Source organism: Hylobates moloch, unplaced genomic scaffold (genome assembly GCF_009828535.3).
Source record: "Hylobates moloch isolate HMO894 unplaced genomic scaffold, HMol_V3 SCAFFOLD_14, whole genome shotgun sequence".
NCBI classification, from domain to species: domain Eukaryota; kingdom Metazoa; phylum Chordata; class Mammalia; order Primates; family Hylobatidae; genus Hylobates; species Hylobates moloch.
Window position 1 is genome coordinate 3905927 of NW_026652289.1, and position 27891 is coordinate 3933817.

Genomic DNA, 27891 nt, shown 5'->3' on the forward strand with positions numbered 1-27891 from the left:
GTCCTCATCTTTCTGCCTCTCATCTCCCCGCCACTCCCATGCCCCAGGAGAGGAGGAAGGTGGGCTGAGCAAGCATTTTGAGGGCCTTCAGAATTGGAAAGTGCTGCTTCTGGCATCACCAGGCATTTCCAGGTCACTGTGGGGTTAGGGGTCAGGGATCCTGGGGCTCTGAGTGAGGCATCGACTTGGCTTGATGAAGTCCTCCTGGGGCTTCCTGGGTTCGCAGAGAGGTGCCCAGCGCTCCGACTGCCTCTTGGCAGCTGTGGCTCTCAGCTGGATCTGGGCTGAGATGCAGCTTCTTTCTGGAAGGAGGAATTTAGAATCCAGTCCAGGTGCTGCTGCAGGAGGTGCCGGGAGGTCCATCCTGTTGTTCACCCCTTCTTGCCTTGGGTGTCAATTATTTGGATAATTGCTAAACCCACAGTGTAGTGAAATTACTATAGATTGACTGAAAGATTTGGGAGGGAAGACCCTGGCTAATTTGTATGGGATAGAAATCAAATTGTAAACCTTAGGATTTAATAGCTATAGCTAGACGTCTAGCTGCTAATGATGTGATCCAGAACAGGGTTTGCTTAACCATGTGGTTTGCTTAAGCCACTCTCTGGTGTTTGCAATCCAAGGCATTTGAACCAGTGGTCCTCTGCTTGGTAGATGGTTTACAGTCACTGCCAGAAAACTGTAGTTATTTCTTTATATCACAGATCTGGGAGGCAGTATAGTGATGGGCAACAATTGCTCTTGGGTCACATGGCTTGATTTGAATCCCACTAGCTGTATGATCTTGGGCAAGGATCTTAACTGCTGTCAACCAAAGTTAAGGCTGTTGAGGCAGAAATTGATAAAGGCTTATTGAAAGCCAAATTTGAAGATTGAATGGGGAAGACACACCAACAAAGTTGGGTGTGTTCCAAAGTCTGTTACAAGTTGCAATGCTTTTATAAGAAAGTTGAGGAATGGGAAGGGGACTCCTCATGTTGGAGTTGCCTTTTTTCATTGGAGGGACAATATAGAGGTTACAGTCATTGGCTACGGATGACAACATACAGGCTAAAATGTTTTCTGCATATGCACAAGATAATCAGTGAAACGTCATGATTTAGAAACAAATCAGTATCCTTTTCAGTGTCAGTAGTTTACGATTAATTAGTACGTAATCAACAGTCTGAGGAACTCATGATAAGATTTGAAAGATTCACAGTAAGATTCTTTGCTCAAGTATAGGATGTAAAACATGAATCATAAGACCTTCTCCAGGTAGTTAAAACATAGTTTATTCTTTTAAGTATAGGGATGCATGACGTAACTCGTGCCTGGCATGGCCTTAGGTCCTGTTTATAAGTTGGTGTCTTACTGCCACAGCGTCCATTCTGTCAGTCTTATGATCTCTATTTTAATGTTAATGCTTGTTAGTTGTTGTGTCTAAACTGCAAAAGGGTATTAGTGAGGCATGTTCGACCTCCCTTCCCATCATGGCTGAGAACTCAGTTTCTAAGGTTTCTGGGGCCCCCTTGGCCAAGAGGGGGTCCATTCAGTCGGCTGTGGTGGGGCTTAAGAGGTTATTTTTAGTTTATACCCCCCTATAACGCCCTTTCCCTAGATGTTCAGTGGAGAAATGATAGTGAGGATTTAATAAGATAACTCATATAAAATTCTTAAAACAGTGCCCGCACACAGTGTCAGAACTTAGTAAACATTGGTTACTGTGATTGTTAGGACAAATTTGAAAGCTAAATTTCTGACATTTTAAATGTGAAAAACGAGTATTTATTTGCATATACTTATGTTACCATTCTAGATTTCTAACATTTAAAATGCTTTTGGCGTTTTATTATAAAAATAGGACATGCTTAATTGTAGTAACTGGGAAACTGCCAATACGTAGAGAAGAAAATGATAATCATCTGTTATCCCTAACTCCCCACTTTTCCCCATAAGAAAAGCTGTTCAATTTTGGTGTTTACAACATTTTTATCTCTGCAACTAAAAAACGACATACTTTTGGAATCTTGTGTGTTGCTTGTAACTTGTGTATTTATTCAGTAAGTAATATATTTGGGCCTGATGATGGGTTATGGTTGTAACCTTTCATATTAGCATTGGGAAGAATCTCTAGCGGATGTGTGCTCTGAAAGATCAGCAGCTTATTCACTGCGTGGATTTGGCTTCTGGGATTCTCCCATCAAGACCAAATCCTATGGTTATTCAGTCACTCATCCCCAGCTCCTGCAGCAATAACAAACAACACAGCTTTGCAGTCTGGGATGATGGCAGAGGAAATGGGAGATCGTGAGGGGCCTTGGGCAGGCAGAGTGAGTCGGGTGAAGCAGATTTCCAAGCCTGCCCGTGTACATGCGTGTGCGTCTGTGATTGTGTGGGTGTGTGACAGTGGAGGGGAGCCAGGAGCGAGAGGAGAGGACCGGAGATCGTACGGGACACCTGAAAGTCAGAGGCCCGAGGGGGCTGGGACTCATGTCGAGGTCGGGGAAGGATGTAAAACCCGGACGGACATCAGTGTAGGCCGCACCTGCTGAGAGGCCAGAGCTGCCTCCTTGAGAGTGAAGTTGTTTACAGACAAGAGAAGAGATCTTGGTGGACACATCTCTGCTAGCCGCGAATCCCGAAGGGTCAGCAGAGCCTAGAAAGGTAATTGGGGGTGGGCAGCACCCCCGGAGGGGCCCGCGAGGCCCGGCGGCGGAAGGGAGCGGGCAGTGCCCGCACTGGGCAGGGGTAAAACCCTCTCGAGAGTTGGCTCGGAGGCGTTTCCCGCGTCCTTCCTCTTGAGGGCCCAGTACCCAGGTGGCTCCTCGTTGTGGCGTCACAGAACAGCCGACTAAAGTGATGGATTTCAGGGGCCAGCGACGGCGAGGTCCAGGTCAGAGAGCCGGTGGGCAGCCAGGAACGGAACCCGCCCAGGCCCTGCCCAGTCCCCGCCCCCTCCCTTCCCGAGCAGTGATTGGCCGAGGCGGCCCCTCGTTGCTATGACGGCACCCGAGTGCTGCCACTGGTTCCACCTCGTCCCTTCCGCCCCGCCCCTCCGTATTCCCGGGCGGTGATTGGTCAAGGTGCCCTTCCCGTTGCTATGACAGTACGCAAAGGCTGCCAGTGGCTCCTCCCGCGCCGTCCGCATCGCCTGTCCCCACTCCCCATCTTCCGGACCGGGAGGGAGGCGGGGCCGGCCGCGTCTCCATGGCGACGCGGGACGCGGCGGTGGAGGCGGTTGCTACCCACCTGCTAGAAGCGCTGCGGCTGGGATCCAGGCTGGGTCGAGACCATGTCGGACCTGGGCTCGGAGGAGTTGGAGGAGGAGGGAGAGAATGATATTGGGGTGAGAGCTCCTGGTGAGAAGGGGCTTCCCAGGGTGCGCAGCGGCGGGGGAACCTCGAGGTTGGGTTTGGAGAGTGAGGAGGCGCAGAAACCAGAGGTCTGAGCCACAGCTCCCCAGGATCCCCGGCAGGGACGAGGGCCACGCCAGACACACCTGCGTGCGTCCTGGAAGTTGATGGTGAAAAGTGAAACGCTGTGACGTCTGGTTACCACATCCCGCCTCGTTGTTCCCCCACCCCCATCCTGCCTCCCATTAAAGGCAAAGATTTCCCAGCAGAAGGCTTTGGAAGTTTCCTCCTCCCTGTGTTAATTCCCATCGAGGCAGTTTTCTTGGATGAGCAGATGATCCCACGCTGCCATGCTGCCCTTGAATAAGTCATTTCTGTAGCTGAGATTTGCTCCCCCGGCATTTAGATGCATGGAGGATAGTTGCTCCCTGGCAGCCTCCAAGAAATGCTGAGGAGGCCCTGGGCTCAGGAGAGGGTTCCTGAAGATATTACCTTATAGGCCTATCCTCACGTGTGCTTTCTTCAGTCCCCATCTGAGCTGACCCAGGTCTTTGGAGTTATTTCCTGACTTAGGCAGCAGAGAGGAGAAAGAGCTGCACATCCAGCCTGTGAGCTGGGTTCTGTGTGGGAATATTTCTACCACCCAGAGAGTAGTTCCTCCCTACTCCAGAGGGTGACCGCTCCTTGGCTGACAGGTAGGGAACCTCAGCCGCTGTGGTCTGCATGCACAGTACAGAGTTGAGGTACTTTCAGAAAAATCTAGCGACTCTGCAGTGGTGCTGTCAGTGCCTGCCCAGACCTTTTTGCTAGCTCTGGGCACTCATCTCCCAGCTTCCGCCTGACTTGCTACTCAAGCTGGCACCTCTGTGCACTGGAACTACGTGCCCTGTATGGAGAGCCAGAAGTGCCTGAAATTCACATCCGGCCAGACAGCCAGTAGCTAGTGCAAGAAGCAGGACAAAGTCTGCAGTGCAATTGATGTCCCCAGAGTCCCTGTTGGATTAGGCCAAGTCTGGGACTTCACCTGCAATGGCATCCTTCCTTAGCTGCCTGCCCTTTCATGTCTACTTCCCTGCCCTCTTTACTACTTTCTCCTAGGAGAGCACTTAAAAAAATCAGGCCAGGCGCGGTGGCTCACACCTGTAATCCTAGCACTTTGGGAGGCTGAGTTGGGCGGATTGCCTGAGCTGAGGAGTTTGAGACCAGCCTGGGCAACACGGTGAAACCCTGTCTCTACTAAAATACAAAAAATTAGCCGGGCGTGGTGGTGGGCACCTGTAATCCCAGCTACTCGGGAGGCTGAGGCAGGAGAATGGCTTGAACCCGGGAGGCAGAGGTTGCAGTGAGCCGAGATCGTGCCACTGCACTCCAGCCTGGGCGACAGAGCAAGACTCCGGCTCAAAAAAAAAAAAAAAAAAAAATCACTTGTTTAGGGTCTGCTTCTAGGTGAACCCAACCTGCAACACTTGCCCAGCAAGCTTTCTAGTTTGTCTCCTCAAATGGCCCCACTGATTTGTAACTTTTTAGTGCCTATAATTTTTAGGTTCAGATCACATTTGGGGTCATTTTAAAGGATTTCTGTCTTATTCAGCCACCCCAACGGCTCAGTGTTGGGTGTATTGGGAAGCCTCTTGGATGGAAGGAGGGGACTTTTGTACATTTTGATGTAAACTAACCCTGAAACAAATCTGTAAGTTCACAGATTTTTACCTTATATTCTAGGCAGGTATTAGTGGGCCAAACAGTGCTAGAAAAGGGCAAGAATTGCACAGATGTTTATTTCTGAAGTCCTCAATGTAGTGTGTCAGTACTTGTGTTATAATAAGTCTATATACATCCAATTCCATTTTTTAATTTTAATTTTTAATAAATTTTATTATGTATATTTAAGAAATACAGTGTGATGTTATGAGATACCCATGTTAAATCATTACTGGATGCTTTCAGCATTTTATTATTTACTATATTACTCTATACCCATGTATTAGGTGCTAAGGAATGTTTATTTTCTGAAGGATAGGAAAATTGCAAGCTTCGATCACATTTTTTATTGATTTACTTTTAAGATAGACACACAATTGAGCTGGCATGGTGGCTCATACCTGTAATTCCAGCACTTTGGGAGGCCAAGGTGGGAGGATCGCTTGAGTCCAGGAGTTTGAGACCAGCCAGGGCAATATAGTGAGACCCTGTCTCTACAAAAAAAATTTAAAATTAGCTGGGAATGGTGGTGCATGCCTGTAGTCTCAGCTACTCAGGAGTCTGAGGTGGGAGGATCACTTGAGCCTGGGAGGCGGAGGTTGCAGTGAGCTGAGATTGTGCCACTGCACTCTAGCCTTGGCAACAGAGTGAGGCCCTGTCTCAAAAACAAAAACAAAAACAAACCACAGATAGATACGTAATTATTGCAGCATTGGGTCATGAGTGTTTGAACCTTAAGTCTCTTGCTAGGGGTTTTAAAAATAAGATAAACTTAATCGACAAGGGAGCCCTGTGTACTCCTCAGTGCCCTCCAACCTGTCCCTTCCATCGGAAATTCCTTGCAAAGGTCTCTTCAGGCCACACCCCGCCCCAGGGATCATTTGAGGGAAGAGTTGCTTCTCTCAGGGCATTTGCCTTTGGAATCCTGGATTACTGAAGGAAGCAAACGGGGAGGTATTTGTGTGGACTTGAACTGTTCTACCCGCATGTGCTATTTCAAGCATGTTCCTACTAAGAACACAGCTTAGAGTATCTAGCATTTTTCACAAATTGGTTAACCTTGCTTACAGGGTAAAAGATTATCACGATGAATTGCAAGCTCTGTGTTGGAGGGAGGGAATGAGGCTTCCGCCCTGGACATGTGCTGAGGTGTGGCCTTGGACCAGTGCCTCATCTAGCCCAGGCATGGTTACCTACCTCAACTTTAAGGTGGGAAAGGTGGGACAACTGAGTATAGTGCCGGGGGTTTAGCATAGTGGGATGACTCAAGGGTATGATATTTACAAAATGCTTAGCACCTGGTTAGCGCTTAATGAATGGTACCTGTAACTGTGTCAATTTTCATTACCCAGGAATATGAGGGGGGTCGGAATGAGGCAGGCGAAAGGCACGGACGTGGGAGGGCACGGCTACCCAACGGGGACACCTACGAAGGGAGCTACGAATTCGGTAAAAGACATGGCCAGGTCAGAACCGTTGACTTGACTGGATGGTTTTCTCTATTTAATGCTCTGTTAGCAAATGCTACATTCAGCAACGATACGAATGATTTAATCCATGTGTTTCAGGGGATCTACAAATTTAAAAATGGTGCTCAATATATCGGAGAATATGTTAGCAATAAAAAGCACGGTCAAGGCACTTTTATATATCCAGATGGATCCAGATATGAAGGTAAAGTGTTATCACTAAGCAGATTTTCGTGTTACAGAAGTTTGTTTTTCTTTCTTTGTGATTGAACTTGTCTGTGAATACTGACATGTATGAGAAAGCTTAAAGTGCTCCAGATTACTCATTCAACGAACACAGATTATGTTACTATATTCACAGGGTTGATGCAGAAATATGAAAGCCTTGTAATTAATTAACTCACTAATGAATCTGTAGTGGGAAATCCGTCCCTATGGCCAGCACGTCCATGTCCTGGGAGCAGACAAAAGGGAGGCTGCTGGGTGGACGCAGGCCTCGGAGCTGGTGGACCCACGGCTTCAGCTGCTCTGCGGCATTCATCTTCCTGAGCCTGTCTTTGCATTTTCCATTTCTGACCAACCCCGCATCTGACGGATGTGTTATTTCTTTAGATCGAGTGTTTCCTTACATCAGGGCTTCCTGTCTGGGAGTCTTCCTGCCTCGTTAAACTGACTTTTCCTATCTGTGCCATAATTCCTCACAGGCCAACGTTATGTCTGAGGAGGATTCTTTTTCCTTTATTTCCAAGAGCCTCCCTGCCGCCCCTTGTGCCATTGTCACCTGGTGTGACCACAACATTAGTGATATCCCAAACCTGGGAAGGGGGACCGGCAGGGAGCGTGTTGTGAGTCTTCAGAAAGTGTACATAAAATTCTGTGTTCTGGGCTTTTTGTTTTTTCCCCAGGAAGAAAGAAATTGTCTGGTTTTCTTCAGATTTCCGAAAAGATCTGTGACCCTAACCTTGGACTCTGGTGACAATAGGTGTGACCTTGCATAGGTGACTTCACATCTCCTTGCCTCAGTTTCTCATCTGTAGCATGAAGATTCAATGGATAAATACAGGGAGACACCTGCAACCTTGCCTGATCCATAGTGAGCACTCAGTAACTGGGGCTAGGACTGTGATGTACCACTTGTGACAGCATCACTTCTTAGTGAGGAGGACATATTCTTACAAAGTGCGAGCTATAGTTGCTTGCTTTGCTCCTAGATAAAATAAGAACTAGTAGGTGGTTCTTATTTTAATAGATGTCAGTGATGATTCTGTCCAATTCTGAGACCAAGATGGAGGGTGTTAATACCATCCATCCCTGTTAGATAGAATTTGTTTTGTTTTGTTTCGTAAATCCCAGAAGGCTTGCTCTATAAGAAGCACCATCTGCTTTTTAAATCAACTTTAAACAATTCAATTTGGGGCTTAATTTAATTCTTTCCAAGCCCTTATGCACCTAATCTCATTCTTGTCACTTTTGATTTTAGTGTAGATGTTGATACAATTTGAACAACACACACACGAAGATATTTAGAATAAGGGATTTAAGGAATTTTGAATATGAAGGTTAAAAAGGGGTAACTGTTTCTCTGACACCAAATGCATGGATTTTCCATGCTATATACTTCTCCAGTCTTCTGTGGACACCAGCTGAGTTTCCAATGATGCAACTCCATTCTGACACCACCCAGAGTTAGCACAGACCCCACAGGTTAAGGGTTCAGTTTCCAAGACTGCCCCAGTTCAGATGTCAACCTCAAGTTGTGGATCCCTAGGGTACCCACACTTCTATCTGACTCGGCTACAAACTGGGGGTTCCTACAACACCCTACTCAGGTTTGATATGTGCCATAGAGGCTCATAGGACTCAGGAAAACACTTTAATTAGGTTTACTATAAAGGATATTATGAAGAATATGGATGAACAGCCAGATGCAGAGGTACACAGGGCAAGGCCTGGAAGGTTCCCAAGCACAGGAGCTTCTGTCCCTGTGGAGGTGGAGTGCACCACCCTCCTGGCGCATGATACATTTATCACCCCAGAAGCTCAACAAATCTTGCTTAAGAGTTTTTATAGAGCTTAATCTCCAGCCCCTTCCTTCTTCTTTCCCAGAGTTGGTGGGTGGGGCTGGAGGTTCCACCCTTCTTATCACTTGGTCTTTCTGGTGTTCAGTCCCATCTTGAGGCCATCCTGGGTCTCATTTGCATAAGTTCAGGTGTGGTCAAAAGAGTCGCATTTTGAATAACAAAAACATTTCTATCAGTCAGGAAATGTCAAGGGTTTTAGCAGCTCTGTGCTGGGAACCAAAAATAAAGACCAATATTTCTTATTATGCCACACAAACATATAAAGCTCATCTGGTAATAGTTGGGATTTTTGATTCTCCAGATGGCTTTGTATCTTAAAGGGTGCAAGATTTAGCCACTACCCAGAGATTTCTTCTCTGACAAAAGCTTAAATAAGTATCTTACTTCATTAAGGCAGCAATGGAAACTGAGGTCAAAAGTTATAATATTAATTGTAACATAGTAAGCCAATACTCTTCCAATCACAAAATCTCAGTTACTGTATGGCTGAGTTATTCATAACAGTGTATCTTGGCTGGCTGCCATCACAATGGGCCAGAATGGTTTTGTGCAGGGCAGTGTGTTCAACGTCAGGACCCTGCGGCGTAAAGCCCAGTACCCTACCTGTCTCCCAGATGGTCAGACAAGTCCAATTAGGGAGTCCAGGAACCAGCAGAGGCTACAGTGCTGCAGGACAGGAGTGGGGAGACGGTCCTGGGTGGCGGGTGACTTGGATACAGGCAGGAAGGCAGAGGTTTTTAGGGGTAGTGGGGGATGAGATGCCAGATGTTGGGGAGTCCTGGACCCCATGTACTGATGCTGAGGGTTGGGGGTGTAGGGCCAACTGAGGACTCTGAGGTTAAGGAGGAGAAAGAGCATCTCTATTCCCTGCTGGCCTTGTTGCCTGTCAAACAGAACTCATCAAAACAAAGAAGTTTAATAATGACATTGTGGAGAAACAAGAATGATATGGTAACTTGAAGCTGGGTTTTTTGGAAGCCCCCGAATGGCAGGAGCTGGAAAAAATGAGCACTTGACTATTGGGATGCTTGTGGAGAAGAGAGTGTGGTGTTAAAATCAGACAGACTCCAATTTTCATTTCAGTCTTGCTACCCACCAGCTGTGGGACCTTGGGCAATGCATGCAGTCTTTCTGCTTTTCAGGTTCTGCATCTGTAAAACCATATTTCAGCTCTTACACATAACAAATGCTGTGGCAAGTGCATGGAACCCTGCCCAGGGTCTGACACTGAGTGTTTCCCCATAAGTGTGGGCTCCTTCTCTCCTGTGTTTGGCTGACCCAGCAGTTTAGGGAGCCAACTTGGCAAAACCATGGGCCAGCATGGCAAACCAGTGACCAACCAGCATTTGAGGTGGGAGGAGCATCTTGGAGAGCTTCTCATTTTAAATTGTCTTCAATCCCAAGTGCCAGACAAACTGCTCTACCCAAGGAGCACCTGCTCCACACCAACCAACTGACCCACCATCCAGCCGATCAAGCAGCCAACCAATCAACCAACCAGCCAACTGACTAGCCAACCAAGCAACCAATCAACCAACCAATTAACCAACCAACTGTCTAACCAACCAGCCAATTAGCCAACCAGCCAACCAACCAACCAATCAACCAACCAGCCAACTGACTAGCCAACCAAGCAACCAATCAACCAACCAATTAACCAACCAACTGTCTAACCAACCAGCCAATTAGCCAACGAGCCAACCAACCAACCAACCAACCAACCAGCCAACCAGCCAACCAAACAGCTAACCAATAAACAAATCAGTCAACTGACTAGCCAACCAACCAAACAACCAATGAACCAGCCAACCAAACAGCCAGCCAATCAACCAACCAGCCAACTGACTAGCCAACCACCCAGCCAACCAATTAACTACCCGACCAACCAGTTAACCAACCGGCCAGGCAACCAACCAACCAATCGGTTAGCCAACTAACCAACCAGCCAACCGGTTAGCCAACTAACCAACCAGCCAACCAACCAACCAACCAGTTAACCAATCAATTAACCAACCAACCAGTTAACCAACCAATTAACCAACCAACCAACCATCTGGGAGTTACTCCTGAAAAGAAATATAGTTGGAAAAAACCTCAGTTGACAAGGTCAAGAATTATCAGAAAGTATAGGATTGGGGTAGAAAGACTTTAAAAAAAATTAAGTGCAAATTTAAAGCCACAATAATAAAGTTTACAAACGTCATTCACCTCAAAAAAGGAAACTTGACTTACAGCTGTTAGAGATGTGCCTCAGCAGGTGACTTTTCTCTGAATTACCTTCTCTATTTGTGCAGGGTCCCTGTGGTGGCATTACAAAATGCTGGGCAGAGCCTCTCAACAGGTTTTTTAAGTAGATTGGGACTTTAAAAAATTTTGCTCACAGTCCTCATGGTGCGAAACTTAGTGTCTTTTGCAACTTAACTGTTCTGTTTTATTTTAGAAATTTTTCTGCAAAATATGTAATATATTTTTCTCACCATGACACCCTGGAGACCCTCTGACATGGCCAAGAGAGGAGGGATGTAATAATTTTGTCATGATGTTTTGTTGGGAAGAAACCAAATGATGTACCTGTTTCAGCTGAGGTCTCTATACCCCAGGGCTGTGCTGGAACCCCCTCATAATCGCTCACGAAAACCCATTCTGTGCATCTCTTCCCAGCTCCATGTGTAGCTTGAAATTGGCCATGGTGTGAGTATTTACACGACAGAAATTGGCAAATGCCACAAATCCAGGCACATCACTGCCCCTTAAGACCCAGACAAATCCCTCTAGGTATTTGCACATCCTCATGGTTAATTTAGATTCAGGGACCTGAAGTATTTTTTACTGAATTATCTCAATTTGGGGATCTTCATCTCTCTTGTTCATGTTGTTCCTGTCACACATCACATCATGGGACCTAGTCCTCTTCCTTAATTGTTAGCAGTTGCCACCTTCCCTCTCTCCATGAATTTTTGGTAAGCCTGCTCTTTTCTGAGTGACTACCCACTTTTTGAAATTGTGCCATGTAGCTTTTTGTGCTGCCTTCCCTGTCCTCGGCTGCTGCTCAGGTGTCAACAATCCATCCCCAGGCTGGTGCTGGTGCCCTGGGGACATGCACTGTCCTTTGTACAGCTGTTCATTCATCTCACAAAGTGCCCAGGACATTGTAGGTGCTGAGTAAATACTGGAATGATTGAGGAAATAAATATGTAGAAATTCCTTCTGTAGATAAATTTTGGGGTTATTCACATAAACAAATATTACTTGAATAATTAACATTTTCTTAGCCTATTGGGTATTCTTTATCTTTATGTGGAAGTGGGTCCAGTTTTTGTGTAAGCCAGAAGCTTGTGTAAGTTTTGAGAACCCTCTTTAAAAAAAAGAAAATATAAAGTTGGTATAAAAGTGAATTTTCATTTGTAATGATAAATCAAAATAAGTTAAAAATTTAAAAATACCGCAAACATCACAGAATCTAAGTAGCCTGAGTTTTAATGTCTGACATACTTCTAGAATAGCTTTTCTCTACCTTTGTTAGCTAATACTCTTTGAATGCTTCTCCATATGGCAACCATTTTGTAATGTTTTCTATAGAGAGAATAGAAATATAATTCCTTCTTTTTCTCTTTGATCAACAAATTGATCAACATTTGCTTTTTATTATTCATAGTCCCAAAAATATCATTTAGCTTAATGACTTGGTGTAATATGCACATTTTTAAGAGCTGTCACCTTTGGGAGACCTCTGTTAAGTTTCTTTCCTAAGTGAGCTGTAAGATTTGAGGACGTTTGAGTTTTCTAGTGCAGGGATTCATACTGTGGTTGACAAAAGTAGTTTGCGGTTGTCCACATCATGGAGTGGTATTATGAATTTTATGATATCCTTGCCAATTTCAGTACTGCCTACCAAGCCTATAAGGACTCAGCAGAAGCCTGTATGGAGGTGAGGAGGTGAGGGAAGAGTTCAAACAGAGGCATGGGTCAGCCATGGCATGGCACCAGCGGATGGAGCTGGTGTGCAGCTGGGGTTAGGGTGGCATGTTGGAGTCAGATGATTGGGTGGGAGATAGACTGAAATGCTGGCAGGTGGCTGAGGATAGAGGGTCAGGGCCTGGAGTTGTTGCTGGATCACTAAACATTTGCAAGGTAAATGAAGTGTGGTATTAGGATCACTGGCAATGGGTCAGACAACCTTGGTTTGTCTCCCTCCTCGTTGCGTCTTCGTGGTGCCTCTGACTAACCTGTGAAATGTGCTTGTCAGTACATGCAGGTGGCTGTGGCCCACATCCATACACCTCACTCTGTACCCCGTGAACTCCTGACTCAGCCCTCCCTTAGGCCACTCTCCACCGTGGTTCAGCGCCTACGCCATCTGGCACAAAAGGAAGGGGTGGAGGGATGTCAGAGTGGAAACAGACAGCAGCCTTGGTCGGTGCTGTTAAAAATCTCTCTTCTGCAGGATTTCCTGAGCAGAAGGGGCCTGTGTGTGCTTGGGGCCCCAAATGTAGCTTCATTTGCTTCGCAACACATCTGCCTCTGCCATGGTTAACAATTTGAAGACATGGTACAGGGCATTGATCCCTTCTTCTCACCTGGGCTTGCCTTTGTGTTGTTCCTTTCAGGAGAGTGGGCAAATGACCTGAGGCACGGCCATGGCGTATACTACTACGTCAATAATGACACCTACACCGGAGAGTGGTTTGCTCACCAAAGGTTCGGTTTCTGTCTTGAGTCTTCCGGGATTTGCTTATGTAATGAGAACACGATGTCTGCAAATTGTTTACACTTAGGAAGGATCAGAATCATAACAAAAGCCCAGTTACCAACTCTGCCAGGCAGGTCCAATCTTTCTATGGCTTTGAGGCAAGGATGCCTTTCTGTGCAGGTGCAGACTCAAGTAACTGACATCTGCACCTCAGTTGGGGCAGAGCACGTGAGTCTTTCACCCAAGAGCCCCAGGGAGTGGAGGGCACAGAAGAGCCATTGGGGGACCTGAGCCACAGCTCCCACTAGCTCTGCCTCTTCCCTGGGGAAAGCAGCTGACACACAGGAGGCTTGTCTCTGTCCAGCCGGCCTGTCCTCTGTGCCTCTGGCAATGTCCTGTACTTGGGGCACACTGAGCAGGGGGCACCTTCTGACTGGACACAGATACAGAAGCTACATCGCTTGTGAGCCTGCAACAGCCTGGGCCCCCCTCAATGTCAATGTCTGTGTTTTAAACCTGGGAGATTTTTCACCATGCTGGAATGAAATACCATGTTCCCCTTGTCTGAACCAGGCACGGGCAAGGCACCTATTTATACGCGGAGACGGGCAGTAAGTATGTTGGCACCTGGGTGAACGGACAGCAGGAGGGCGTGGCCGAGCTCATTCACCTGAACCACAGGTACCAGGGCAAGTTCCTGAACAAAAATGTAAGTCCATGGGAAGTGACATTTGCCAATGAAGTACAAAATAACCCCCTCTGGCAGCTTGTGCAAATGTGTGACCAGAGAATACCAAAAACTCAGAGAAAACTGAGTCCAGCCTATTCAAATGTGGGGAACAAGACAGCTGTGCCATTCGCTGAGCCTCTGGTACCCACAGAGCACAGAATTGGGGGGAGGGAGGGATTGGCCCGTTACTCTGGGTCTCAGTACAAACTCCCAGTGTCTTTCAGCGGGACCTGTTGCATTGTTAGATAACACGAGAGGGCATCTGAACTTCTTGTGTGTATTCCTTCTCATCGGTAAATCAGATACCAAATATCTATTTCCTGCAATTGAGCATGGGGTGTTTGGGTTTTGTTTCCCTGGAAGGGGAGGTGTGACATCCCTGGGGAGGAAGACCCCCAGCTCCCTCCTCATGCTACAGGCCAGCCTGCACGCTCCTAGTTGTGGTGGGAATTAAGGCTTCCAAGGGCCTGGCCCTGGGTCTGGAGGCTTGCCAGCTTCTAGCATCCACGGTGGGCCGTTTCTGTTTGGAAGACTTGGTGGTTCCTCTTGCTCTTATTGTACAGAGAAATCTTGAATAATTCAGAAGCTAATACACAGGCCATCATGGTAGCTTTGATCAGGGGTTGAGCAGAAACTTTCCTTGAAGAGAGAATTTGCTGAGCAAATTGATGGTGTTAGAAGTTGACAGAGGGAATGTTTAGCTGATTTAATGAAGTCTCTTCAGACTCTCTTAGAACCCAGTTTTCGTTTACATATAATTCATGCCCTAACCACAGATTTTACTTTTAGTCTTCATTAAAAGAGCACATTCCCCTCAAACCTATACATTGTTCATAAAATTCCCAGCAAACTTTCTGTGGGTCTTTTTGGAGGAGATGGGAAGGTGGTTGCAGAGGAAGAGAATTTGATGAAAATGAATCTGGAAGAATCAATCAGCTTGTCCAACCTAAACCAGTCTGAAAAATCAGGGTAAAAATGGAGGCTTTGTTTTGCTAGTTAGTAAAAAACTTTAAATTATACAAATAATACACAAGTACATTCCAATTGTAAAGCATTTAAACACTAGGATCCTGCCCCACCGCCCTGGGCCCAATCCTTCCACACTATTTCTGTGTGTCATGTAAGCACATTCTAATACAGTCATCTGACACAGAATTATTGTTTGGGGGTTTTAATTACATAATTAGGATCATACTCTGTCAGGATACAAAAATACACATAAAGATACATCTTTGTCATTTTGCACATTTGGGACTATTATGTAGGTTAGATAATGGAATTGTGAAAACTTTGAGGATTGGCATTTAGAGTCACAATCGGTAGTCCCATTTTCCTAAAAAGTGGTGTCAGTTTATACTCTTGCCAAGAGGATATGAGTCTCTTTATCATATATTCTCATCGACATTGGATATTCTCAGTCTTTAATGTTGTTTTTGTTTTTTTCCAATCTTATGGGTAAAAAATGTCATCTCATTGTTTTAATGTGTACTTCCCTGATTACTAGTGAGGTCAAACATGTTGTCACACGTTTATTGCTGGTTTGTGTTTCTTCCTCAGAAAATTCCCTGTACGTGTCCTTGTGGACAAGTTATCAATACTACAAAGCTTCAATAATTAAAACAGTGTGATACCAGGATACACACACACACACACACACACACACACACACCAATGAAGCAAATTAGAAAGTCTGGAGATAGTTCTCAGTACATAAAATAATTTCACACACAATAAGGATGTCAAATTAACAAAGGGGTGATGGGAGGAGCCAAGACATAGTGCTAGGAACACTTGATAATTATTTGGGAGGAAAATAATAGTTTTGCCTTCACACAGATGAAGATACTTTCTAGAAGAAGTAAAGATTTAAATGTACCCTAGGAAATATAGAAAAAAATGTAGATGAATATTAACCTTGAAATGTGGAAAGAGAACTTTCTAAACAGAAATAGAAAGGAAAAACCAATGGGTTTAGCTTTATAAAAATAACTTCTTATAGATTAGAAAATGTTGTAAAGAAAATCTAAGAGATGACTGTTAAATGGGGAGAGAACATTTGCAACATTTAATATATAAAGTGTTTTATCAATCAATGTGATTTAAATGGCTAAAAATCTTGAAAAAAATGCAGGCTTACTAACAACTGAAATGAAGTGAATTAAAATTGTGAGACCCCATTGTTTTATATTAAAAAACACGTAAAAATAGAACATTTTTACACTCCTAAAATCAAGAGTTTGAGGATCTGGGACTCTTAAGTGCACTTGTGGGAATGAAATGATTAGAGCCTCATCTAATCAAAACACATGTATGCTTTTGTCCAGAAATTCTGAGAATTTAAGGATGGTATCAAAAGCATACATAAAGTTTTAACTTAGAGTACGTTTACTGCAGTGTTCTTTGTAAAAAAAAAAAAAAAAAATCAGTATCCCAAATACCAACAATAGTAACTAAGTAATATAGGTTGCAATGCATAGATGAAATAAAATACCAGGTGGCAACTGGTATTAGGAAAGAATATTCGTAAATATGGGAAGTAGTTCATGCCATATTTCTCAGTAAAAATAGAGTATGAGTTAGTATGTACAACTATGATCAGATTTTTATTTAACAATGTATACTAGAAGCAAAGTTACAAAGAATGCATCAAAATATTAGTAGTAGTTCCATCTCTAGCTAGTTTGCCTATGGATACTGATTCACTGAGGTTTTCTGAAAATGAATACATCACTTTTATAAAAAAGTAAAATGTGGTTGAAGTTTTCAAAAGTAAACAAAACAGGGCATATAAGTCCCAATTCCATTAGCCACGAGTTCACAAAAGCATTCCTTAATCCATGTTACACTTTACCCAATTTTGTGATTTGAGGTGGGTATTGTGGTGGTGACATTTGTATTTTGTATTTTCTGCTGGGTGTTGACACTTAAGAATGGTTTCTCTTTACTCCTAGCCTGTTGGCCCTGGAAAGTATGTATTTGATGTTGGGTGTGAACAACATGGTGAATATCGTTTAACAGATACGGTAAGTTGCAGAGCACGTATGGTTTTTTTACATTAACAGGCAAGTAGCTGCTCAAAAATATTGATCCTGCAAGGTTGGAGGTGATTCGCCTAACAGTTATGCCAACTCTTAGGAACTTTCACATTTTCGTTTTTCCTTATTTGCATGTGTTAGTACAGAACTAAACTGCCAGAAGCAAACAATATCATTTCCCAGTTATTGCAGAACTCTAGACTTTGTTGATAGATACCGTTTTTGTCCATAGAAACCAATCCTGGCCGGGCACAATGGCTCACGCCTGTAATCCCAGCAATTTGGGAGGCCAAAGCGGTGGATTGCTTTAGGTCAGGAGTTCGAGACCAGACTGGCCAACATGATGAATCCCTGTCTCCACTAAAAATACAAAAATTAGCTGGGCATGGTGGTGTGCGCCTGTAATCCCAGCTACTCAGGAGGCGGAGGCAGGAGAATTGCTTGAACCTGGACGGTGGAGTTTGCAGTGAGCCAAGATCACGCCACTGCACTCCAGCTTGGGCGACAGAGTGAAACTGTGTCTCAAAAATGAACAAACAAACAACAAATAAAAAACTAATCCTGAGTGGGAGGGTTCTAGACAGTGTTAGGTCCCAGAAGTGAAAACTGAATCTGTAACTGGTGTTGCCACAGTTTGTCCAATGACTGTTAGCGTGTCCGGTGTGCGGCATGCTCTTCTGAACGTGCCGTTGGTAAGTCTTTCTCTCATTTTTTCCTTTCCAATATCTAACATTAATATTAACACTACATTGACATTCTCTGGTTAATAGTAAAGCTAGTCAGCTAATATTGCCATTATAAGGCATCGAGATATGTGTATGTATATTGAGGTGGGAATATCTGTGTTCCTATTCCTCTCATTATTAATGTCTGACCAATCCCTGTAGATAATTAGCAATTCAGTAACATTTCCTGACCCTGGTACTGGTTTTGATCCTTTTGACTTATTTGTTTAGCTGAGGTCATTCTCACTGTAAGAAGTTTTGAGTTTTATTTAAGGAGGAGCGTGAACCTGGCAGACACGCGTGGAATCATGCTTTTGTTTGTTTTTTGGTCTCTGAAGTTGTTGAGGTGTCCCTTCCTAGTGAGTTAAGAATATATTATTGTACACAAACTCTCCCATATCTGCATACTTTCTTTCTGAAGAAAGCTAGGGAACAGCTTGTTTGGGTCTACCATCACATCAGTGCCCTTTCAACCTGGGTTAGTCCTTTTTGTGCTGCTATAAAAGAATTCCTGAAGCTGGGTAGATTATAAAGAAGAGAGGTTTATTTGGTTCACAGTTCTGCAGGCTGTACAAGAAGAATGGCACCCAAAACTGCCTGGCCCCTGGTGAGGCCTCAGGAAGCTTCCACTCATGATGGAAGGTGAAGGGGAGCTGGCACCATAGCTCAAAAGAGGAGGAAAAGAGGGGAGGAGGTGCCAGGTATTTTATTTTTTTTTTTAACAACCAGTTCTTGTGTGAACTAATAGAGCAAGAACTCACTCATCACCACAGGGAACGCACCAAACCATTCATGAGGGATCCACCCCCGTGACCCCAAAGCCTCCCACCAGGCCCCACCTCCAACCCTGGGGGTCACATTTCAACATGCAATTTGAAGGGGACAAACACCCAAACTATGTCACAACCTGAGCCAAGTCACCTTGTTTTGTTTTTTTGTTGCTGTGTCCCTCGTCAACCCCTTGGCATCACCCAGAGGCCCTGCTTTAAACCGACTCCTCGTCACCTTGGGCTCAGCTGTGAGGCTGGGGAAAGCCACCCTTGGTCACAGGAGGTGGAAGCCACACTGTAGGGAGCTTGGAAGGCTGCGGGAGATCCTGTGCATGAGGGCCTGTCCCGCATCTGCTCCGTGCCACCCACTCCTGTCTCTACCTAATGCTCCATCCTTTCACTCCAAGGGCCTTGGCCTTGAATCCTAAGTCTAAACTCATCACCAATTTTTCAATTCAATGCTCTTCAATGCTCTCCAGACAGGTTTTTTTTTTTTTTTTTTTTTTTGAGATGGAGTTTCGCTCTTGTTGCCCAGGCTGGAGTGCAATGGTGCGATCTCGGCTCACCACAAACTCCGCCTCCTGGGTTCAAGCGATTCTCCTGCCTCAGCCTCCTGAGTAGCTGGGATTACAGGCATGTGCCACCACGCCCGGCTAATTTTGTATTTTTAGTAGAGACGGGGTTTCTCCATATTGGTCAGGCTGGTCTCAAACTTTCGACCTCAGATGATCCACCTGCCTCAACCTCCCAAAGTGGTGGGATTATAGGCGTGAGCCACTGCGCCCAGCCCTCCAGACAGTTTTTTTAACTTTTCTCATTTTTCTTCCTAGAGTCGGTTAGATTCTAAAACCGAAGGGAGTCTTTGAATCTTTATCCCTTAACCTCCCATGATCGAGTGACTGTCCATGCTCCGTTGCTGCCTCCCGAGTGGCCAGAGTCTGGACATCCCAGGGCTCTCGGTCCTGACCTCAGCCACCCTCTTTTCCTGATTCCTGCTCCTGCAGTATTCTACTTTCTGCACATCACTCTGGCCACAGTTATTTAGTTTCCCCAAACAGCCCGTGGTTGCTCATGGTCCGCCTTCTGGGCTGACCAGAATCCTGTGTGGCCTCACAGTGATCTGTCTTCTTTGCCTCTTCTTCTCCTGCTTTGCTCCAGCTAAAAGGAACCACTGGCTAGGGGCACATCTCTAGCAAACCAGAAAATGAAATGGCCAAAATGCTTGATTTTGTTGCTAAGTATGAGGCCCTACCTCCTCTGAGCATGGATTCTTCATGGACCACAGGGTGCTCTAGTCTGGGTGGAAGGAAGCTTTTCTATAAGTCATCTGCATCTAACAAAACATAGAGGAATTTGACATACTGTCCTCCCCCGAGGTTCCACTCCATTTATGTGTGTGTGTGTGTGTGTGTGTGTAACCTCCTACACACATAGTCAGAAGCCTAAGAAAGACAGTCTGCTTTAGGATTCGATTGTGACAGGGAGGTATTTAGTATTTTGCTGGGATCTCCATGGGGTTGGACACCTCTCACCTGTTCCCTGAAGGAACCTATTGGTTAAATTGATACATTGTCAGCACTGGTAATAACTTTAGGTTTACTGGTGATTGAGCAAGTTTTTACATTTGTGTAGTGATAAAAATAAAGCCCATCTTATTAAGTGCTTTGCAGCTTTAGACTCTACTGGAAAAAGTTCCTAGAAGTCAGTATTTCAGGACGATGAGGAGAAGGTAGAGGGAGCATCAGTAACATCTAAGGGAGAATTACTGATATCAGCCCCAAGTCCTGCTGCTGTTTAGGAAAAACCACCCATGAAATAATGCAGCAACAACCTGAGGGCTTTGTGGAAGGCCTCCCACTGTGCTGTGGGGATGGAGTAGGATGGTGGTGGAATAGAAGAGCCTCCGTGTTCTCTTTCCCCAGTAAGGGGAATGTATCCCCTCTAGAGTAGGGGTTGCCAAGCTGCAGCCCGTGGCTCACTCCCTGTTTCTTTTTAAATTATGGTTTTATATGTACGTTTATAGAGTTTGAAATTTGCCATTTTAAAGCGTGCTTTCAGTGGCATTCAGTACATTCAGTGTTGTGCAACTGTGTGACCGATGCATTTCTGGAGCTTGTCCGTTATCCCAGACAGAAACTCTGTACCTATTAAGCAACAACTCCCCATTTGACCTCCCCCAGCCCTTGACAGCTTTTAATCTACTTTCTTTCTCTATGAATTTGCCTATTCTAGATGTTGCATATAAATGAATTCATTCTGTATTTGTCCTTTTGTGTCTGGTTTCTTTCATTTAGCATGACATTTTCAAGGTTCTTGCTTATCCATTCGTCTGTTGATGGACAATTGAGTTGCTTCCACATTTTAGCTATTATGAATAATGCTGCAGTGAACATTGGTGTGCAAGCATCTGTTCGAATCTCTGTTTTCAGTTCCTTTGGTTATATACCGAGGAGTGGAATCAATGGGTCATATGGTGATGCTGTTTTGCTTTTTGAAGAACTGCCGAATGTTTTCTACAGTAGCTGCAGCATTTTACATTCCCACCAGCAATGTAAGAGGGTTCCACCTCTTGGTTTTATACATAAAGTGGAGTGTGCTTCCCAAACTAGTGCTGTCAGCTTCACCTGGGAATCTGTTAGGAATGCAGCTTATTGGACGCTATCCCAGACCTGCGGAATCTGAAACTCTGGGGGTGGGGCTAGCAATCTGTCTTTTAATGCTTTCTGGGTGATTCTGATCTAAGTCAAGTTTGAGGACCCTGTCCGCAGATTGGTGTCACCCTTCATGGGTGGCCATACTCGAACACTCTGAGACCAAAATAGAGAGTAATTGATTTCCCAGTGACTCAGTGGAAGAGGCAGGTGTCTGCCCCTGTCTGTCATCGGTATGATCACCTATGCGGCAGCGAAGTGTTCCATAATGATAGTGCTGATGCCCAGATCTTTGGAATTTTGTGATAGTCACAAAACTGAGAAGTAGGCAAATATGCTTGGCAAAATTGGCACATGTTGGCTGCTCACCATTGTTGGAATTGTACATTTTTTATTACAAAGTGTTCCACATTCAGACTTGATGAACTCTCATTCTGCTTTCCTTGAATTTTATTTTTCCCCATAATCCTTGACACTAGAGCTTTCGTGTTTATGCAAATCCATATCATATGGACATCTTAGGAACTTCTTAGGCCTAAGCCTAAAACAAATGACTGTTTCTTTTATTATTTATATAAAGAATAATATAAATAACTATGTTTCTACTAAACTCAATAGACATATAATTATATAATATAAGAATTTTTTATATTAGAGTTGCACAATGTGGCCGAACAATTGAAAAGACCACTTACTCCTGGTCACTCAGTTCTGGCCACTTAGTCCTGGCCATGTCTTAGCTATTGCAGGCGACTATGACATGCTCATCTGAAAGCCTTTTATGGCGCCCATTATAAAGCTCGCTGGCCCAGCGTTGCTCTGGAGACCTTAGTTCTCACCCTGGCTCTTTCAAGATCTGTTCTCAACCCTGAGATTACACCACGGATAGTCGGCAACTGGTCTGATTCCTCAGTGACGTCCTAAAAAGGCTGAAACACAAGCCAAAACCTGTCTTTCAAAACTTGTCCTTCCTCACTCACTTTTAATATTCCAGACCAAGATTTCACAAATGTTGGTAAATGTAATTTTTGCACTTAAAATAGGACAGAGGAGAAGAGGAAGAGGATGAAGAATTAGTAACTGTTGTTCCAAAATGGAAAGCTACCAAAATCACTGAATTGGCCCTGTGGACACCAACTCTCCCCAAAGAGCCGACCTCTATGGATGGACCTGGCCAAGAGACTCCAGGAGCTGAGGGTGTGGGGCAGCCCCGGGCTGTGGGGTGGAGGGTGTGGGGCAGCCCCGGGCTGTGGGGTGGAGGGTGTGGGGCAGCCCCGGGCTGTGGGACGATGGGTATGGGGCATCCCTGGGCTGTGGGATGGAGGGTGTGGGGCGCTTTTGGGCTGTGGGAGTTGTGGACTTCCTGTTTTCAGGCCAGGTGTGGTTGGACTCTCTGAAAATCAGATGCTGGGTCAGTTGAGTGTGCGGGATGTTATTAGGGAGAGCCTTTGGGGTTGGAGGACGCTCCCGGGGACCGGAGGGGAGAGGAAAGAAACAGGGTTGACTGGACAGAGGCAGAGGCGTGGCCTCCACAACCTTGCTTCATTCCGTGGGGAGCACTGTGGCGTCTCGGGGACCTTTATCCCCTCACCTAGGTCAGTGAGTGAATGTGGGTGTGACCCCGGGCTGGCACTGACAGCAGCTGGGGGGACTGTCCTTCCCTGAAGAAGGGTCCGCATGGCGCCTCCATGTCCAACCCAGTGTTCTTTCTGGAAGTCATTAATGTGCTGGGGAAAGTTGAAGGTGGCTGCCCCGGGTGAGATCCCTTCCATGGCAAGCAGAGGAAAGCCAAGTCCGATTGGCCTCCGTGAAAGAATACTCATGCTGCTAAGAATTTCTTGGCTCACTTCACTGAGAAGCTCCGGGACAGCCCCCAGAATGGCCGGGCAGCCTCTGTCCTCTGTCCCAGCTCTCCTCTGTGCTGGCTCCCTGGCCGGCCGGGCAGCCTCCACCCTCTCTGCCAGTTCTCCTCTGCGCTGGCTCCTCTGGCTGGCACTCTCAGGAACCCCAGGCGACTTCTCTTTCTCAAGAGTCTCATCAACACCCTCAGGAATGAAAGTTATCAGACTACCTGCTCCCATCCCCAAGCCACTGACTGCAGTGGGGCCTGGGCTGCTCCCCTGGCCAGGCCTGGGCTGGGCTGGGTGGATGTTGAGATGGGGAACACGAGGTGCTGCCAGTGGGAGGTGGAGGGTGGGGGCACGACAATCCAGGGGACAGCTGCCCTGCACAAGGTCTGCAGGCTCCATTGTTCCCAGGAACTCAGGCTTCTGTCCTGTGTTTTATCTCAGGTGCAGGAGAACCTAGGGAGGAGGCCCAGGCTCTGCTGGAGGGCTTTGAGGGTGAGATGGACATGAGGCCTGGAGATGAAGATGCAGACGTCCTCCGGGAGGACAGCCAGGAGTATGACCAGGAGCAGTTCCGCTATGACATGGACGATGGTGAGGTCCCTGCGCAGGGAAGTGGGGCGAGGGCCCGCACACAGGGGCCACGAACAGTGGGATTCCCCTTCCCTCCACCAAGCCCTGCCTTCAGCTGGGCCCCAGGGACTCGGGGAAGGCTCAGGGGGCTCCCTGTGAGCGCTCACTGGAGCCGTCTCAGAACATTGCTCCCTCGCAGGCCCTCCTGCAAGCCTGGCTGCAGTGGGAACAGCCTGGGTGTGCAGCGGTGCCCATGCTCACTGTCACAAGAGGACCGCCCCAGGCTAGAGAGCCCCGTTAGACATGCAGAGCCTGGCTTTCTTTTCTTGGGTGATTTTTTTTTTTTTTTTTTTTTTTTTGAGATGGAGTCTCACTCTGTCACCCGGGCTGGAGTACAGTGGTGCGATCTTGGCTCACTGCAACCTCCACCTCCCTGGTTCAAGCAATTCCCCTGCCTCAGCCTCCCAAGTAGCTGAGATTACAGGTGCATGCCAACATGCCCGGCTAATTTTTTTGTATTTTTAGTAGAGACAGAGTTTCACCGTGTTGGACAGACTGGTCTCGAACTCCTGACCTCACATAGTATGCCCGCCTCGGCCTCCCAAAGTGCTGGGATTTGCATGATTTTTAGCAGGGCTGACTCACAGGAGTATGGTTTAAGACTAGTGGTGTCGGGAACTAGCTTTTTTTCAATGGGTTTCGATGTAAGATTAATCTAGAAACTTCTGCCTCTGACAGCTCATAGGGCAAGGATTTGACCTCAGTTCTGCCTGACTGAAGCTTCAGGTTCCTGCAATCTTTAAAAATCTTTCCCCAAGTGCTTGTGGGCACTTGCAGAAAGCCCGGAGAGAGGACTCTCTTCTCTTAACGCACTTTTCACGTCTGACTGAAAGAGGGTGTCATGGCTGTGAGGGAAAGGGCCATCTGCGAACAGCCTGGGCACGGCGGCCTCAGGCACGGGGTCTGCAGTCCCATCCACTTAGTTTGTCTCTGTTGTAAATTAAGAATATACTTCCCATTCCTTTGAAAATAATACCTGAAATAATGAAATCACATAAAGCAGTTTTCTCTTAGACGCTTGAAGCACGCATAGACTTTCGTGATCGGTAATTCCCCTGAGCGCTGTAGCAATGCACCCAGTGATGCAGTGCTGAGGTGGAACGTGGGGTCAGGTGGAAACCTGGCTTTACAAGTGAGCGTCGTCTCTGCTTCTCTGACTTGCACAGGGTGGACAGAGTGAGCCTGGTAGGTAGGGAGTCCACAGGATTCTGTTAGGACTGAGTGGCTAGAGTATGCACTGTGTTACAGCAGCATCCAGGTGTGCCCACAGACGTCAGTCCTTAGTCGCTGTGGAGGGGGAGACACTGGGTTTCATAGGCAGTGTGGAAGTGAGGGCTGGGCTCTTGCCCTCCAGCACCTAATGGGAAGCTGGAATAAAGGCTTCAGTGAGTTCCCTGCAGTGATAGGGACGTGTTACTAGGTACCCAGGAGAGGTGATGACTCACCTGGGGCAGGACCAGGAAACTCCGGGTTAGCTGGGAGGTAGGTGGCAAGGAATGGGTGAAACCAGGAAGGAAATTCCAGGCAGAGAGCAGAGTCTGACAGCAGAAGAGTGTGGGGGTGGGGAGGTGGCCCCTTTCCCTTAGAACCGGGTGGCCTTTGGACTTGATCCTGAGCCCGGTAGGTGGGACCTCTGGGGGCTGTGGGGATTACCTGTGTCAGGCTTGCTCTCTGAGCTTCTCTGGGGCAATGAGGATGGGTGCCGTGGAACCAGGCAAGGCAGGAGGCCCCAGAAACTTTGGTAGAGGAAATAACGGAGGGGATGGAGCAGGAGGAATCCTGAAAACCAGACTGGGAGAGATGGGGCCGAGTGGATGATGCCCAGTACCAGCGTGCGTCTGAGACTGTGGGTTCATGCACCAGCCTTGGACAGAGGGAACACCCCCTTAACTCAGTGGTTTTGGGGCTCCAGGGGACATTTGGCAATGTCTGGAGACTTTGGAGGCTGGTGAGGGAGGTGCTGCTGGCATCTTCCTGGGTGGAGGCTGGGGACGGTGCCGAATACCCTGCAGGGCACAGGACAGCCCCCAGCAAAGGGTCACCCAGGCCACAGTGTCAGGAGGGCCCTAAGTGAAAAGGGAGTAATACAAAATAGGCTTAGTCGGCAGAACATTTATCAAAATAATGCAAGTTCAGCATGTATTCATCATGAATCCCACATTACATTGGACATTTACCCTGCTAATTTCTTCTTTAATATACCCAACAGTGAAAGTTGTAGAGTTTAATTAATAATAAAAAATAACTCTACCTTTCACAAAACATTTAAATATAGCATCTTATAAGAATGTGGCAAATTTCTTTTCTCTTTTTTTTTTTTTTGAGATGGAGTCTTGCTCTGTTGCTCAAGCTGGAGTGCAATGGCATGACCTCAGTTCACTGAAACCTCTGCCACCGGGTTCAAGCGATTCTCTTGCCTCAGTCTCCCAAGTAACTGGGTTGACAGGCATGCACCACCATGCCCAGATAATTTTTGTATTTTTAGTAGAGATGGAGTTTCACCATGTTGGCCGGGCTGGTCTCGAACTCCTGACCTCAAGTGATCCACCCGCCTTGGCCTCCCAAAATGCTGGGATTACAGGTGTGAGCCACTGCACCTGGCCTGCTTTTCTTTTAACTAATAGCCAAGCAATTACATGTTTTATCCACAAAGCTGGCTGTTTTGGACAGGTGTGCAGGCATAAGAGAATTACTGATGTTACATGGATAGTCTTGTCTTAGCATTTACTTTGAGTATTTTGCTTATTTTATTTCTGGTACCAAAAGAAAAAACTGTTGAAGTGCGTATGAGATAAAATTTAACATTCCATTTTTGACTGATGAATATTTAATAGTTATAATAATTCTTATTTGGCAAAAGATCTGTTAGTGAATAAAGACTTTAAAAATAGAACAGGCCGGGCGCGGTGGCTCAAGCCTGTAATCTCAGCACTTTGGGAGGCCGAGGTGGGCGGATCACGAGGTCAGGAGATCGAGACCATCCTGGCTAACACAGTGAAACCCCGTCTCTACTAAAAATACAAAAAATTAGCCGGGCGTGGTGGCAGGCGCCTGTAGTCCCCACTACTCGGGAGGCTGAGGCAGGAGAATGGCGTGAACCCGGGAGACGGAGCTTGCAGTGAGCCGAGATCGCGCCACTGCACTCCAGCCTGGGGGACAGAGCAAGACTCCGTCTCAAAAAAAAAATTAAAAATAAAAATAGAACAAAGTAAATATGAGATATACTCGTGTTTCTCTTCTTTTCAGGAAACATTAATTCTGAAGAAGAAACTAGGCAGTCAGACCTCCAGGACTGAGATGAAGTGAGTCGAGAGGAGATCGTATCATAAGAATGCTTCTGTCATTAGCCTGGTGCGGTGCTGCGTGTATCTAGTTCCAACTACTTGAGAGGCTGAGGCATGAGGATTGCTTGAGTCCAGAAACTGGCAGTTGCAGTGAGCTGAGATCGCACCACTGCACTCCAGCCTGGGTGACAGAGCGAGACCCTGTCTCAGAAAATAAACAAAAACAAAATGCTTCTGTCAGTTAACAATCTTTATTAGAGGGTTTTTAGTCTTTCTTTCTCAGCTGTGTGTTAAGTTGGTTGACAATTGCAAATAAACCTCTTTATTATCCTTTCTTTCTGAAATAGCCTCTGCTTCAAGTTCTGTAAACTGAAGGTTACCAGGTGGTTTTGCCATGGTTTTTCAGTGGCGTCTTCTCCTCGGATAGAGAAAACTAACTCTGCGGGAGATGGTGAATGGAAGTTTGGCTTCTGGCTGAGCTAGGAGAGCAATTCTGTACCCAAACCTCTCTCTCAGATTTCCCACAAGGGAGGTAGAAAGCGCTTAGAACACGAGGATTGCTGTGTGCAATGCTCTTCGAATGCAGTGTGATGGGTACATGGCTGGCTTGGGTAGGAGACCGCCCGCTGCCCCACAGGGCTCCCTCCCACTCCTTTGCCTCTCCGTGTGGAGCCCAGGCCCACTGTGGGGGCCCTGCAGGTGGCTGGGGAGAAGGGCCGCCCGCAGGCCAGGCTTTGGCCTGTTTTGCAGACGCTTCGGTTTCTTAGTGTGCTGGAGGCTGCCACCTGCACCTCGTTCACATTTCCTGAGGACTGTCTCAGACCCTGCCTCTCCTTTCTCTCCCCAGTGCCAGGCCAACCCCTTATTCCTGGGCAGGTAAGCGAGGACCTCCCAGGGGAGCCCGACTCCCCATCTTGCATGGCTCTCATGGCTCTGCTTC

The 27891-nt window shown here is 46.4% G+C and overlaps 1 protein-coding gene and 1 long non-coding RNA gene across 4 annotated transcripts; one reads left to right on the forward strand and one right to left on the reverse strand.

The window, feature by feature from the left end:
• On the forward strand, positions 1 to 27295 carry RSPH1 (radial spoke head component 1). 3 transcript variants are annotated; one of them, XM_058427982.1, is made up of 9 exons: positions 1 to 59; positions 6389 to 6502; positions 6605 to 6710; positions 13194 to 13284; positions 13850 to 13985; positions 16958 to 17029; positions 22231 to 22384; positions 23479 to 23628; positions 26914 to 27295. In XM_058427982.1, exons 1-9 carry the CDS (start codon positions 39 to 41, stop codon positions 26961 to 26963), a joined length of 894 nt encoding a protein of 297 aa, XP_058283965.1. In that variant the 5' UTR covers positions 1 to 38; the 3' UTR covers positions 26964 to 27295. The 3 variants fall into 3 exon arrangements, with proteins under 3 accessions (XP_058283965.1, XP_058283964.1, XP_032030094.1); XM_058427981.1 differs by lacking the exon at positions 1 to 59 and adding an exon at positions 3146 to 3361; XM_032174203.2 differs by lacking the exon at positions 1 to 59 and adding an exon at positions 3146 to 3328.
• On the reverse strand, positions 2010 to 2922 carry LOC116482386 (uncharacterized). Its single transcript, XR_009209850.1, has 2 exons — positions 2796 to 2922; positions 2010 to 2638 (listed from the first exon to the last, which is right to left on the reverse strand). It is a non-coding gene; the product is annotated as an uncharacterized LOC116482386 (long non-coding RNA).
• Positions 27296 to 27891: the final 596 nt, after the last annotated feature.